Below are 15,903 nucleotides of genomic sequence, written 5' to 3' on the forward strand. Positions count from 1 at the left end.
TCCATCATATGCAGGCATGTACCGTAGGTTCTAAAATCTACCACAATGGAAAACCAAACTAGACTATGCTCAAGCAATATAAATCAACATTTGCTAGAAAACTTTCCCAAAGGGTATAAATCTAGCCTTGTGGATTAGAAAAAATCAGTATTCCCTCTGATTTTCCAACCCAATATATACAAATTGCTCATGAAAGGAATAACTCACTGTAGACGTGACGCACATAAGCACAACTGGAATATTAAATAACCACGGTTGACGTTTTCTCTGTGCTCTTGTGCAATCACAAGGAATCCAAATACAAGGTTTCAGCTATGGATTTAATGGAGACAAAATAATTGAAGGTTGAAGATCACCCACCAAACTATCAAAAGCATGGCTCTCTTTTCTCTGCATGAACACGAAGTACATGATACGTGTAAAATTTCAAAAACTTAGTTTGTATCAATCCGCCTAAGGTCACACCACACGTTCATAAGGACACCGAGCTCTGGAGGTGAACTCGTCATTTCATCTAGCCATCCGTACTCGATTTTATCCCGATTGTTTCCAAACCCTTTAAATAAACTTCACGAGATCTCACATTATGCAAATCAATCTCATAACACAACTTTGGACAATTGAAACTGAAATAAACATTCAAGTCTCATGGCATTATATACTATCAACGGTAGGGGAACAGATTCTTGTCATTTTACAAATATTTTCTAGTGATAGAAAAGTGATTCAAGTCTTTTGAATCATATATTAGTTCAAACATCATGTTTCAGTCACTCTTTCATTAGGAGCAATTTTAAGTCCCTGGCACACACATTTTTATTAAACTTTACTTTTAAATTTAATTTCACAACTTACTAAAATAAAATAACCTAATTTTCTTCATCATACATAGACGAATATTATAATGTATTGTCAACAAACAGGAAACGAAAAAAAACAAATGCAAGGAAATATCAGCACAACTCACTCTCAAACTTACTATTTACAACAGCTACTGTACAATAGATATAACCAAAGTGCAGAACAGGAGTACCCGTGATGCAGTAGCCACTTGTATGATTCACCAGTCATTGCTTCTTGTCACTGTCATAGTATTTCTCATCACCATCATCATCATCGCAGTAATAATACTCGTCGTCGTCGTCGTCATAATAGTACTCTACCTCATCACCATCTTCATTTTCTTGGCCATTCAGCAGCAAGCCCCTAGCCTCCTGTCCTCCTAAACTTTCTTGAATTCGATCCCTAATGGCTGTCCCCTGAAGAACACCCGTTTTCTAATTAAAAATTTCATCCAGATTATAATTTATATGCAAGGACAAATATCTAAAAGAGCATAAGCCAGCTATTCACCATTTTATGGCAACCTTCCTCGAACATTTCAAGAAATCCAGCCACCCAACGATCAGCATTTTCAACCCACATATTGCGTTGCACCTCAGCTGTTTTTGCGACAGTTTGTATCTGCAAGATGGAATTTTAGAAATGAACATTTGGAACAAGAAATAGAAACACTATGATAATGTAATCTAACAAGTTTACTGAACTCAATGCTTAACCAATGGGTACTAGAAGTAAAAAATAATTATTAGCCAGCAGTAGACACCAAATCTTTGCTCACAAAAAAGTTGCAAAAAGCATGCCAACGAGCATCGAATTCTCGTTTCAAGGACTATGAATCAACAGTAAAAAAATTCAAAAAGACTATAATCACACATTTTCTGATGTATTAATATCCAAACGTGCAACTCCACGGAGCAAAAGAAATTGCACAGACTTCCGACACCAAAAAGGGTTTTAGTAGAAACAAGTAAAGTGAACAAATTCATGACATCGTATAGGAAGCCATAGATATGAAAAAGAGGAATGATAACAATGAACTAGAAAGTTAGGACTTCATTAAAAGGTTTATTTAGCATGCATTCACCTAGCACCACAAGAAAAAGATGAGATCAGAAGACCACAATTTCCTGGAAACAAGACCAAGCGGACAAAAAATTGTTCAGATTCCTCATCGTATAATAACTTCAAAATTCAGACCTTGCAATCTACCAAGTTTAATTACCACCTCTTCATATAGGGGAAAGGACATGTGTGGGAAGGTTAGGAAAATATTGTTAGTTAAGAGTGTTCACTGAATACAGTGAGGGGTAAGGAGAGAGCAGCGTGGATTTCCTTTCCACTATATTTCATTCCCCGCAGGTGATGTAACTGACTCTTTCATGTCTGCTCCCTATTTTTGGCCTTCTTGGTTCCCTAACATATATCCTCATTGGCTCATTTTAACAAAAATAAATATAACAGTCCCACCAAAAGAATGCATGAGTTTCTTATTTTGGAATTCCAAAAAACTACTGTGTCCAATGACCATAAACTCCTGAAAACACACGCAAATAAATTTTTTTACCAACCAATATCTACACATGATTCCTCAGAGTATTCACACTTTTTCTTCGAACATCAGAAAAGATATCAGTATGATAGGTCCTGAGTGACAGTGTTACATGTGTTTGTGCACTTGAAACTAACTAATACAAAAAAAGGAATCGAGATCAACATATCAACACGATGGGTCCTCGGCAACAGTTATAGATATATTTGTGCACTTGAAATAACTAAAAACAAAACAAAAATCGACGTTAATATAACGTCAAGGTTCCATCAAAAAAATAACCCACCTCCAGCTGCCTGATAAATTCACACATTACACTTTCGAAGTTCTATTACAATTGATTAAGGGATCCAAGCAGTTAACATTTTGCAGGGAGAGTAGCAACTACTAACCAATGATTGGAATTGGATGCAGCAGAAGGTAGATCAAAGATTGTGGTTCAAGCAATATTAATTTTTCGCTGAAGTAAGAACTAAATAATTGTCAACTTTAAGAGACAAGGATGACCATGATTCCCATATGCTATGGTGAAGGTGGAGGAGCCAAATGAACTGAGCTACTTACATGGAATCACCAACCAGATTCTCAATATTTATGATTCCTTTCTCCCATTCTTCTGCGACTTTCTTTATTTAACAAATAGTTGGTTAAGGTGTAAGGGAAAAACATTTAAAAGCCTTGCTTTTACCTAAGTTATAGTGCTTCATTCAAGCTAATATGTTGATATTGGGCATGGTGAGGCCAATAAGAGATTTCCTCCATAAGAAACTTTTACCTTCTCTCCCACTTTTTCTTGCTGCTCCTTCACTTTCTCTTGTAACTTCCTCAGTCTCATATTCACCCTTAATCCTTTTTCCTGCCATTGTAAATAAATATTTGAAAGTCATCAGCTTCACTGATACCAAATAACATACAGGATTTCTTATTATTTTTTATGAATGAGTTATATAAGAATCAATGCATGACAAACAACAAAAGAATAACTGGAACATCATACCTTGACATAGCTAACGTTAAGCTCCTTTCTTGTATATCCACGATCTAAATTGCGCAACACATATTGGTTATAATCTTTGACAATTCTCATTATGATATCTGATGTTGAAATTCCCTCAGTCCTTTTAGTCTCCTTAAATCGTCCCACGGCTTTGACCTTTATTAGAAGTAGTAAAATATTGAATGTCAATGAAAGTATAAGAGAAAGGATAAGAGAGAGAGATCAAAATTAGACAAATCAATTACTATTGAAATTTTAAAAAGCAATGTCCTCTTACAAATTCATAAACATCCTTTCCAGCTCCGCTTGTATCTGCATAACTGTATAATATCCACGGAAATAATAAAAGAATTGCTTAAGAAAATATATGGCACAGATATCTATGAAAAAACGAGTGAAAATGGAACACAACAGAGTCAGGCAATTCAAAATAAAACCTCCTTTTGCAATTTTAAAAACTCGATGACATGGCAACCAGTTTGTCTCAAAACACTTGGTTTATATTGGATGGCTAGTATCTATATGGTTCGGAGACCAAGCTTAAAGCTATTAGGTTGCTTTTAACACAAAAATAACAAATTTATGGGCCAAAACATGAATTTAAACCAAAGTTTGCCCCTAAAAATTTACACCACATTTCATGTTCAATGTTTTACAAATACACAGAGTAATATGTGCATGATTTTGCATAAATAAGTCTCTGATCTCATCCTGTTGATGAAACAAACTAGAGAGCTGACTTGATAAAAAAAAGTTGGAATCCCATATCGCGTAACAGTTTGTTCTGGATAATTGTAATATATCGAGTTGGATCTTAATTGATCTTTTTCTATGCTATAGCCACATAAGTCAACATCGACGAAGGACCTTTAGACAGCAATACCAAAGACACTGTGTTCTGATTTTCTTTCCTATGAATATCTTCCATCATCAAATAATGATGTGGAGTCTGAAGAATAAGAACTATTACATCAAAAGAAGGAAAATGTACTAGTCATGTACCTTTTGAGTTAAATGTGTGGCTTTGTTGGGTTTAGACATGTAGAATGTCGAATTCACCAGTAGTTAAATTCATAAAATCCAACTCAAAGCATGTTCTTTTCAAAGTTACGTTCGGCTTAAATTCCAACAGTCAATAAACTCACATCACATTTAGTTTAAAAGTCGAAGGACATTATATCTTCTATGTCAGATAGTTATGGTTGGATACACAACAAGAAATGAAAAAAAAGAGGAAACTGCTGACTTACGGGAGAGAATCATGTGCCACATAGTCAATATTGTGCTTGTCAAGAAATTCTTGATTTATTACCCATGGAGCATCAGGGATAACCTCATCAACCCATCTGCCAAACAAAAAGGTAAATATGAACTATAAAATTGCCAAAATTGTTTAACAAGAGAAGAAGTAAATAAAGAAATCATACAAAATAAATCGTATAAGGTGAAAGTAAGGCTCCAAAATCCATTCCCCCCTCTGGTATGACTGATTTCAATTCTTATAACATTCTCCAAGGGAGTACCAATTTCAATAGTTTGAGAAAAATGGGAAAACTGGGAGGGGAAATTGGGGAATTAAAATCAGGAAAAAGGGAGAAATGATGAAGCAATCTGTAGTAGAATAGAACTTTGGGGATAAGGAAATTATTTTATAATCATCATAATCCAAAATTAAAGACATTCACATTTATAGATATATGTGTGTTCCTACTTCCTAATATCAGTATCATATCACTCTGCCACGTGCACGAAAAAATGAAAATGTTCTTCCTAGCTAACTTGCTCGCATGCAAAGCATATGTCCATTCCAGCTACAACTAAAAGCTTAGTTCCAGAAGTAAACATCGTCACAAATTGAACATCAACATCTGTACTTGCCAAATAATGGCTAAACCACATCAGGCTAGATTAAAACCCTAATAAAAGAGAAAGATAATCCACAAAGCAACAAAAAACATGGAAAGCTGCAAACAGAACGTACTTGCAATGTCGGAGGGATTCATATCGCTCGGATTCGGTCATAACAGTCTTTCCCTTGTACTTGTGTGTGGTCTCATCATTGCAGCATCCCACCATCAAGTACGTATTTGGGAAACTATTAGATATATAGATCACAAAATATTTATCAGAATGTATTTTTATCGAGGATATAATCAAGCTAGAACCAAATTATTACAGGTATTATATAACATCAATTACACTTGATCCATCAAGAAATCATTAGAATGATGATATCAAGACCACAAGAATTCCAACACGCTAGACCGATCATCATGCCTCAAAAAGAAAAACCAATTTTTTTTATGCATAATACTCTTTTAAAAACTAAGTTTCAAAAGCAGATAAAATTAACACACCATCGTCGAGCTTTCGACCAGATTCTTAGGTCGTCCTGCCAAGAATCAATTCATATTCTAAAAAAATAGCTTTGATAAAACTTCCATAGGATAACACGAAATAGGTTAACCGCGGAAGGAAAATAGAGAACATCGTCCGATGACAAATACATAAAACCAAACACCTCGTAAGCAATCAACAGACTCTCTGCCAAAGCGTAAAGCTCGGAACACGTATTCACAAATTAAGAAGCGAGAAACAAAATTCAACGAAGGCCCACAAAATCTCATCCAATTAGCAGCGACATACGCGATTTTGGCTTGTTCGAGAGCTCGAGCATGGCCGAAGTGGAAGAGATCATAGATCCCATCAGCGTACACACGAACAGGGCGGTCGGACGAGGAAGCAGAGTCCCTCGAGTTGTCTTGTACGACATTCATGGGGCAATTATCGCCGGTTTGCCTCTGCTCCTCCGCTATTACCACGCCACTCACCCCCATCGCCAGCTTTTCAATCTCTCTCTCTCTTGATAATAATCAGTCACATAGATATTGGCTGACATAAATGAAAAGCGAAATCTCCGTTGGTTATTTCAATATTAGCCATTTAATTATTATTAATTTAGATTTAAAAATTAGGCTTCAATCTAAATGTTTGTACATTTTATATAAATTTAGCGTAATAAAAAAACTATTTTTACACACTACTAAATAATATTTTTATTTTAATATATATGAAACCGTCAACTTTTACATTGCATTTAAATTGGATTGAAAACTGAGACTTCAGCCTTACATATATATATTTATATTATATATACACACCTTAACTCAATTGCACCATTTAAAAATAATCAAACCAACTAATTAATTAAAAATTCATAGCTGCACTAAAATCATAAAATCGTAAACGTCCAATGAAACCTAAAACTAGCATTTTTCAAAAATAGCATGAACGTCTTAAATCATCTCAAAAACCACTCATTCGCATAAAAGTCATAAAAGTATTCAGAGTACTGTTAAATCATCAACTGTGCGGAAAACTATCAAGGTCATCGGGTTTCGGTGCACCATCAGTCAAGCCAGTTCAATCATCAAGTCTTCATGTCTCAACAGAAATATCCTCACATGCATCATTCACACCTAGTGAATTTAATGACGCAACAAACCTTAATCATAATAACAAATAGTACGTATATATATTTTACATGCAACAGTGAAAACTACATTTATAAAATAACTTTAAAATGAATATTTGCATAACCGTAAACATTCCTTCCATCATTGTAAATATACATTTCCTTTTTAGGGGAAATCAGTTCATTAATTGTGACCATCCTTTCATCTTTCAGTCAATTGATAAATCTCAGCTGTAACCATGGTACCAGACGGTGAGGTAATAGTAATCACTTTTCTTTTTTGTGCCTTGGCCTATAGTTGGGGGGACACCAGCAACCACTTTTCCGTTACTCGGTCGTGGCCTGGGGAAATAAGGTGTTGGGTTCACACAGGGCTTTGTCCCGTAAATGGGTTCCACTAGGGCTTTGTCCCTCACGAATCTCTATTTCCTTACCATAACAATCAAATCACTTTGTTCAAAACATTTTCATTATTTTCATCACTTCATAAAAATACATACTTAAATATCATTTTCTTTTAAACAAAGCATGCAACACGTCTTTTAGCATTTATCATTTTTCCATCATAAAAATTCCATAACTTTCGAATCCACATTTTAACATTCATTATAATATTCAAGACACTGCCAGGACCCCCTAAAATTTCTCAGGTGTAAAATAACCGTTTTGCCCCTGAAACCCTAATTTTCTCATTTTACCCCTGTACCTTAAAACTTCTACCCGAACCCATCCGAACTTACCATTACACCTTAAAACACACCCTTAATCATTTCTTAGACGTAAATTTAAGCTCATTGACTAACTCTCGTAATTCGTTTTAAAACTTGGAAGAGTCCCGGTTTTAACCCGAAACTTAACCAAACTTTAGCCATAGCTCAATAACACCTAACCAGACTCTGTACAACCCAATTCAATCCATTTAGAACCCTTACCAATGACTGGAACCTTTTGAATTTTTATGCACATTACCGGCCAAATCCTAGCCCCAAACCAACACATTTTCCTTCTATCCTAGCCCCAAACCAACGAGACCAGACCCTGACCCACCACCCTAGGACCATGACTGAACCCAAGCCATGCACGCAAAGACCCCCAAAGCTTACCAGGTTTAGCTAAAAAAATGAGTAGCAAACTCAATTAGGATTCTTATTGGTTGGAACTTCCAGCTATCTTGGTAGAAATTTTATATCTTTTGCTCTCTGATTCACCTCCAGGATACTGGTATGAAGCGAAAAAAATGTGATTGTTAACGTCTGTAAAGAGGGCGAACGATGGGAATCCCAATCAAGACTAGGAGAGGTCTTCTCGACTAGAGATAGTATATTACCCCTATCAAAGCACATGGAAGCCCACCGATTATTCCTTTCCAACCTTACCTTAGAATTTACAATCATGATGTGTCTATTCGATTATAGGAATCGGTACCTAGTATGGAGCCATCGTTCTTTAGATAAAAGAGAATGGTGAAAACCTTCTTTCTTTTAGTTGCCCAGCAATAAAACTAATTAAGCTTGCTTTTTAGTTGATGGGAAAAACCCGGCATCCGAAGAAGCAGTGGATGCAGAGGCGAACTATCATCGTACTTACGTGCATTATTAACCACTTAGATTGAAGAGCTGGTACTAATACTGTGGATTTGTGTATTTCATTTAAAAGACCTGAAGTAGCAAAGACAGGGATGTTTGGATCCAAGCCAGTCGATAGGCAAAGAAAGAAGAATCATCTGAAAGAGTGAACCCCGGATGCCTTTAAAGGTAAAAAGGTAGGGGGTCCGGAATAATCCTTTGCTCCACAGCCTTGGGGCTATTTACAACTCTATTCCATAGCCAGGTCGAATAAATACCATATTGGTTCCACATGTCGTCGAAAATAATATTCCAAAGCTTTCGTATGCAAAAGACTCTCATTATTTCACCGGAAACACGTGCACAATAATGGTCTCACGGCTACACCACGTGGCTCCAGCCTCTACCCACGAACCAAGCATGGCTCCGCCCCTCTAGGACCACAACATAGCCCTCGAAGGTCTTCTGGACGCGCCTCAACCGCAGCTCACGGCCTGCACCCTCCAAGAGCCACCAATCGAAACCCTAGCTCCTTACAATCCACAATTTTGTTCCGCCTCTTCTACCTTCCCTTCCAGACCCGTCCAGCCATTCCTAGGACTCCTAGACAGCCTTTAAATCATTTCTATAGCAACCCTAACCTGGCAGCCCCTTGTGCAACATCAAAATCGTGAGTTTCATGGCAAGAAATCCAAGTTTTCCATGCATAACCATAAAAAAGAAAATACTATCATGCTATTAGATTTTTCATGCAAGAATATGTATTCACACATAATACGGCATGAATGATGAGAAAAGAAGGTAGAAAGCATGCCTTTGCATGATTCACGCACGAATATTCGAGTGTAGACATGAAGGAGCGTTGTCTGTGGGGCGGGGAACCCTTGCTGCATTATTTTGCCTTCAAAACCGACGTTGTGTGTGTTCGGCTGCTGCTAGGGAAGGGAAACCCTAGCTTTTCTTTTGTTTAGGCTTGAGTTTAATGGAGAAATAATGGCTTGGAAGACAAGGCTTGAGTATAAATACTTTGATAGACAACTAGGCACAATAATCATAGTATAATAGGCCCATTAGGCCCATTAGTACGTAGGTAAAATATCTCTTTTAAGAAAATTTTCGAAAATATTAATCGAGCCTCTAAAAAGTCCTTATTTTAGTCAAAATTCAATTACCAGTTTAAAATATGACTCGACATGTAAAAGCATCTCAAAAGACCCTATTTTCGAAATTTACACTTATACCATATATTAAACAAATAAAAATAATTATTTAATAAAAAATATTTTTAATTTACAGTCCCCGGCTCCATTCCTCGGTCGCGTCTCGAATATCCCTTGAAAACCCTGATTTATGCATTCTAATAGAAAATCTACTTTAAACAAGCCTACCATATTTAATTAATGCAGTTGAAAGAATTTAATTAGGCATTTACCATTTCTTATATTTGCATGCCGTTGGATTATGTTATCGCATTTTGGACCTTACAATTTCTCCCTCCCTTAAATGAAATTTTGTCCTCGAAATTAAGACTTACTGAATAACTCTCGGTAGCCACTCCACATGTCAGTCTCCGTTTCCCAAGTAGTATCCTCCTCCGAATAATTTAGCCACTTGACTTTGACCATTTGAATAACTTTGTTCCGGAGCCTTCTCTCTTGCCTATCCTGAATCTGTGTAGGCCTTTCCACGTAAGACATATTTTTCGTCAACTGCAGAGGCTAATAATTCAGTACATGTGAAGGATGCGACATGTACTTTCACAACATCGAGATATGAAACACGTTATACACTCCAGTCAGCATCGGTGGCAAAGCCACTCTATAAGCTAACGTTCCATTCTTCTCCAGAACCTCAAACTGTAAGGTCCAAAATTAAAACGACGTAATCCAACTGCATGCAAATCTAGAGAAAATAGGAGATAGATAATTAAATTAATTTAATTGCTTAACTTGATTATGTTTGTCATGTTTATATGGTTTTTAAGTATTTTTCAACTTGAATGCATAAAATTGTATTTTTAAAGGTTATTCGAGATACTATCGAGGAACGGAGACCGAGGGCTGAAAAATGGAGAATATTTTTATTAAAGATTTGTTTTTAAAATAATGTTGATGCTTTATGATATTTTTGAAAATAAGGCGTTTTTACGTTATTTTATACGTCGAGACGTAATTTTTTACGGAATTCGATTTTTATCAAAAATACGAACTTTTTGACAACTTAGATAATAATTTCACGAATTTTACTTAACAAAATATTTATTAATGCATTAATGGGCTTAATGGTCCTAACTAACCATGTTAATGGGCCTAAGATATTATTAAGTGTTTTGATTAAATGTAAAAGCCTAAACACTACCCCCATTATTTTAAAATACATGCCTCCCTCACCCCCTAAAACCACAAGGACTATTTCTTCTCTCTAAACACACGCACACACGCATCAACAAGAGGGGAAAGCATCAATTTTGTGGAGGAAATTCAGCCAAGAGTTCTCGTGGTTGTTCTTCGCATCGTCAACGGATTTTCGTGCGTGAAATATGCAAAGGCACGCCATAATTCTTTTTTTTCTCATCTATCACACCCTAACATGTATTTGATCTGAATTTCATGAAAAACAAGTATCCCTTTTTATTTATTTCGTTTTTATGCAAACCATGTGTTTTAAAGTGTGATTTTTGTTCCAAAAACATGATATATGCCTACATGAAGGGGCTGCCATGGTTAGGGATCAATATGGAACATTTTTACAAGAGTTAAAGGTCCTAGGATGCATGTCTATAGGCTGCACACGAATTTGGAACAAGGTGGAACCATGGATGCACGGTTTTGACGGAACCATGTGCATGGCTTGGCTTTGGCGCGACCAAGGCTAGGCTGGGACATGGTTGGTCAGGAGAGGAGTCCTAGCCATGCTAGGACTCGAGCACAGCGGCCGGGAAGGAGTCCTAGAAAGCTAGGACTCTTCCCGAGCCATCGCGTGTGTGTGAAGCTATGCGCAAGCGGACTGGGCTCGGCCAGGGTGGTCACGACCCTTATCACTGGTAAGCTAGTTATTTAACGTTTATTATATTGTCTTTATTGCATGAAATGTTAAATTGGTTATTGGAATTGATTTGGGATTTAGGATAACCTAGTGGAAATTAGGTTGCATGCTCTACCTTATTTGGAATTAAGAGATGAAATTGGAAACTATAGAAATTGAACATGATTTTTGAGCCTTAATTTATGTAAAGGATGAAATAATTCCAAATAAAAATTTTATGACCAAAAATTGAGAAAAATCAAAACTTTGGGCATGTTGGAGTATTTTCGAAATTTCGAAGGACCAATATGCAAATTTCGAAAAGTTTAAGGATCAAATTGTAATTTTCGAAAACCTAAGGGACTTAAGGTTAATTTTCAAAAAATGTAAGGATCAAAAATGTAATTTTTGAAATTTAAGGGACCAAAAATCAAAATTCTAAAAATTGAAGGGGTAAAATAGCAATATTAAAAAATTTAAAGGTTCAAAATTGCAATATTCGAAAATTCTGGGGGACTAAAATGCAAATTTCGAAGAATTGAAGGGTCAAAATGCAATTAATCAGAAATTAAAGGGGGAATTGTGAATTTTTCTAGAAAAATAGGATCCAATCAATCATCTTCATGAAATTTTTGGGAAATTAATCACACAAATTACTTATGCTTCAACGCGAATAATCTAAAAATGTTTTCGACACAGGGATGATATACATTTTAGGTGTAGCTACCTATGCACTATTAGAATCGGGAGCTACACACTCTTTCATAACCGAGACTTTCGTTAAGCGACTGAATATGACACCTGAGGATATGAGTTTGGGTTTCAAAGTTTCTATTTCTTCCGGTGAGCAAATGATCACGTCTAGTATTGTAAAGACTCTGGAACTTCGTTTATATAAAGATGTGGTTTGGGCAGATCTTATCGTACTCCCTATGCATGAATTTGACATCATACTTGGCATGGATTGGTTATTAGCGAATGGAGCTTCGATAGATTTTTGTCAGAGATCGGTGTCTATTCGACCTCCTAGTGGGAAATCTTTTGTCTTTGAGGCGGCGAGTAACAAGCAAATGCCGCACATTATCTCTTTTCTGTGTGCGGGGAAACTTATGAGACGAGGATCCCAAGCTTTTCTAGCATGCATGTTTTACTACAGCACATGCTCCTACCAGTTAGAAGTTAGATGATGTTGATATTGTTAGAGATTTTCCTAGTGTCTTTCGTGAGGACATTTTTGGCATCCACCTGACCGCGAGGTGGAATTTTCTATTGAGTTGATTCCGGGCACTGTACCAATTTCTAAAGCACCTTATCGTCTAGCACATGCCGAGATGAAAGAACTAAAGGATCATGTTCAAGAATTGCTAGACAAGTGAAAGGGATCGATTTTAGGTGCTCGAAAGGCAACGAAAGCAACAAAATTTTCGAAAATCATATTTTCTAGCATAAAATTTCGAGCACCACATGTACTAGTGTGTAGCAAATACAAAAACACAACTATGACATTCATAGGGTGTTGAGAAATCGTTACCTATCAATCACAATGGATTGATGATGGCTCCAAATAATGTGTAAACACCATAGCTCTTGATGGGATGACCTTCTACAAGCTCTCCTCCTTTCCTTCAAAAATTCACCACTTGCTAACTAGAACCCTTCTTACTTTGCACTAGAAAAATAAGAAGATTTTTCTTTGAGAAGAGAATTGTTTCTCAAAATTGAAGAACAAAGTTTTAGAGAAAAATTGAGGGAGAAAACTAGATGATGTTTCGGCAAAGGTGAGGTAAATTAGGAGAGGGATGAGTTGCCTAGGTTGTGGAAAAAGGTAAAGCAAAAAAGTTGCATGCCATGCAATTTTTTAATAAAAAGTATTCCCCAACTCTTCACCTCCCAAGCATGCAATGCGACTTGGGCTTGTAACTATTACAAGCCCCATGAATTTTATTTAAATGTCTCAAACACATTTGAGTCCATTTAAAGTTTACTTGATTTTACTCAAGCCCACTAGTTTAATAATTATTTCTAATTGGGCTCTACAAGGCCCAATATTATTTAATTAATTCAACACTTGAATTAATTTAATTATTTGGACTCTACTAGGCCCACTAGTTTTAATTAATTCAACACTTGAATTAATTTAATTTAGTCCATAATAATGTTTATGAAAATCACAATTTTCAAATACATCATTTACTTGGCCAACTTTTAATTTAGGAACACATTCATAAATTAAAATTACATTTCCCTCATATAAGTCATACTTCTATTTTTGCTTACGCTTATAAACTCATTTATAAGCCGTTCAACACATTGAATTATTTTACTTCTCAACGGGATCTAGAAAGCTAGTACTTGTGTGGCCATCAATGGTTCATTGATACAACTAGCCGTGGGTTCACATCTCCATGTGATTCGGACTAAAATTGTCCTTATACGAGCATACCCCAATTGCTCCATTCGTACTTATCAACTCCTTGATAACAAGAATGTCAGAACTCAAGTCTGATAGTACCCAACCAATCATGTTAAACGCCTAGCAGCATCGCTTACATGATTCCCTAGGTATCAAATGATAGTGCCTGCAAGAACCATTCAGTTATGGTTAGCGTACAGTACGGTCCCTTCAACTCATATATCCCGACCGATTTCGACAACCGTTGGTATATCGAGAGTTGTCAATGAATCGACACTATGTGTCATGTCGTAGTTGCATCGATGGTGTAATCAATGAAACCCCTTTCATAATTACCACCATATTCTGATCAGAAATTTCATACTACACATACATGAAAACACATAGGATATCCATACCCGAAGGTAAGCGGTGAATCCCCGACTACAATGCATCGACTCCTATATGTTTCGACAGAACACCCAACCTTGCCACCTGATGACCCCATGAGAGTCGGTAAACAAGTCAAAGTGTAATTCTAGCACATAGAGTCTCAATGTTGTCCCGGGTCATAAGGACTAATGCTGTACAACCATAAACTAGGACTTTTCCACTCGATAAGTGAGAACCACTTGGAAAGTCCTTTTTGGAGGGTTGTTCAGTGCACTTTACATGGAGCACCTATCTGCATGCTCGGACATCACAATGTCCCCTACCAATGAAACATGGTACTCACATTGCAGATACTAGTCTCGAACTCGAGCGGCCTATATCCTTCTTAGCGGCGGCTGAATCGACTAGGAACTGTTTAGAATATACAGTATTACAAATATGAGTTTCATGATAATCATCATATGAGCATCTCATATTCTTTCTACTATTTGTATATTCAAGGGCTTTATCTATGCAACTAGCATGGGTATACAGATAAAGAAGTGCCAAAATAATAAATTCAAATATTATTAAAATAAAGACTGTTCATACATAGATTTTAAACATGAACCCTCGGCCAACACTTGGCTGGACGGGCACCTACTCTAACAATCTTCCACTTGCACTAGAGCCAACTACTCATATTCTTCAAACCCATCGATTCGCGATGCTTCTCGAACAATGGTCCAGGTAAAGGCTTAGTTAGAGGATCAGCAACATTATTTACGGAGCCGACTTTGTCAATCGTGACATCTCCTCTTTCCACGATCTCTCGGAGGATGTGGTACTTTCTCAATACGTGTTTGGACTTCTGATGAGACCTCGGCTCCTTTGCTTGAGCAATGGCTCCCGTGTTGTCACAAAACACCGGGACAGGAGCAACTCCACTAGGAATGACGCCCAACTCTTGGACGAAATTCCTTATCCAAACTGCCTCCTTTCCTGCAGCTGATGCAGCAATATATTCTGCCTCAGTGGTGGAATCCGCTGTACTGTCTTGCTTGGAACCCTTCCAAGAGACAGCAGCACCATTGAGCATGAATATGAATCCAGAGGTTGACTTAGAGTCATCGATATCGCTTTGGAAGCTAGAATCGATAAAGCCTTCCAATTTCAGTTCTCCACCCCCATAGACCAAGAACAATTTATTGGTCCTTCTCAAATACTTGAGGATGTCTTTCACAGCTTTCCAATGTGGAAGACCAGGGTTTGATTGATATCTACTCACTACACTTAGTGCGAAAGCCACGTCAAGACGTGTAGATATCATCCCATACATTATGCTACCAATTGCAGATGCATATGGAATGCATGTCATCGCCTCTATCTCTGCATCAGTCTTGGGAAACATAGACTTGGATAGGGACACGCCATGACACATTGGTAGATGTCCTCTCTTGGACTCATCCATCGAGAACCGCTTCACGATGGTATCAATGTATGTGGACTGGGTGAGACCAAGCAATCTTTTTGATCTATCTCTATAGATCTGTATTCCTAATACAAAATATGCTTCACCCAAGTCCTGCATCGAGAACTTACTCGCTAAACATATCTTAGTTGATTGCAACATCCCTACATCATTCCTAATGAGTAGAATGTCATCAACATAAAGCACCAGAAATG

The 15,903-nt window shown here is 36.9% G+C and overlaps 1 protein-coding gene across 1 annotated transcript; it reads right to left on the reverse strand.

Annotated features, from left to right (window-relative positions):
• Positions 1-855: 855 nt before the first annotated feature.
• On the reverse strand, positions 856-6,271 carry LOC142520700 (choline-phosphate cytidylyltransferase 2-like). Its single transcript, XM_075623803.1, has 8 exons — positions 6,036-6,271; positions 5,371-5,484; positions 4,640-4,735; positions 3,667-3,709; positions 3,390-3,545; positions 3,168-3,248; positions 1,354-1,464; positions 856-1,259 (listed from the first exon to the last, which is right to left on the reverse strand). The coding sequence occupies exons 1-8, from the start codon at positions 6,224-6,226 to the stop codon at positions 1,068-1,070; spliced, it is 984 nt and encodes a 327-aa protein (XP_075479918.1). The 5' UTR covers positions 6,227-6,271; the 3' UTR covers positions 856-1,067.
• Positions 6,272-15,903: the final 9,632 nt, after the last annotated feature.

This window comes from Primulina tabacum, chromosome 12, assembly GCF_025594145.1.
Source record: "Primulina tabacum isolate GXHZ01 chromosome 12, ASM2559414v2, whole genome shotgun sequence".
In the NCBI taxonomy this organism is placed as follows: Eukaryota; Viridiplantae; Streptophyta; class Magnoliopsida; order Lamiales; family Gesneriaceae; genus Primulina; species Primulina tabacum.

What these genes read in the sequence shown, in the direction of transcription:
- LOC142520700 (XM_075623803.1), bottom strand. Translation starts at nt 6,226, where the DNA reads ATGGGGGTGAGTGGCGTGGTAATAGCGGAGGAGCAGAGGCAAACCGGC. An exon ending in AAGAAAAAGTGGGAGAGAAG is followed by an intron (nt 1,465 to 3,167) that starts GTAAAAGTTTCT and finishes TCCATCTTGCAG; the next exon opens with ATACAAACTGTCGCAAAAAC. An exon ending in AGGAAGGTTGCCATAAAATG is followed by an intron (nt 1,260 to 1,353) that starts GTGAATAGCTGG and finishes GGTGTTCTTCAG; the next exon opens with GGGACAGCCATTAGGGATCG.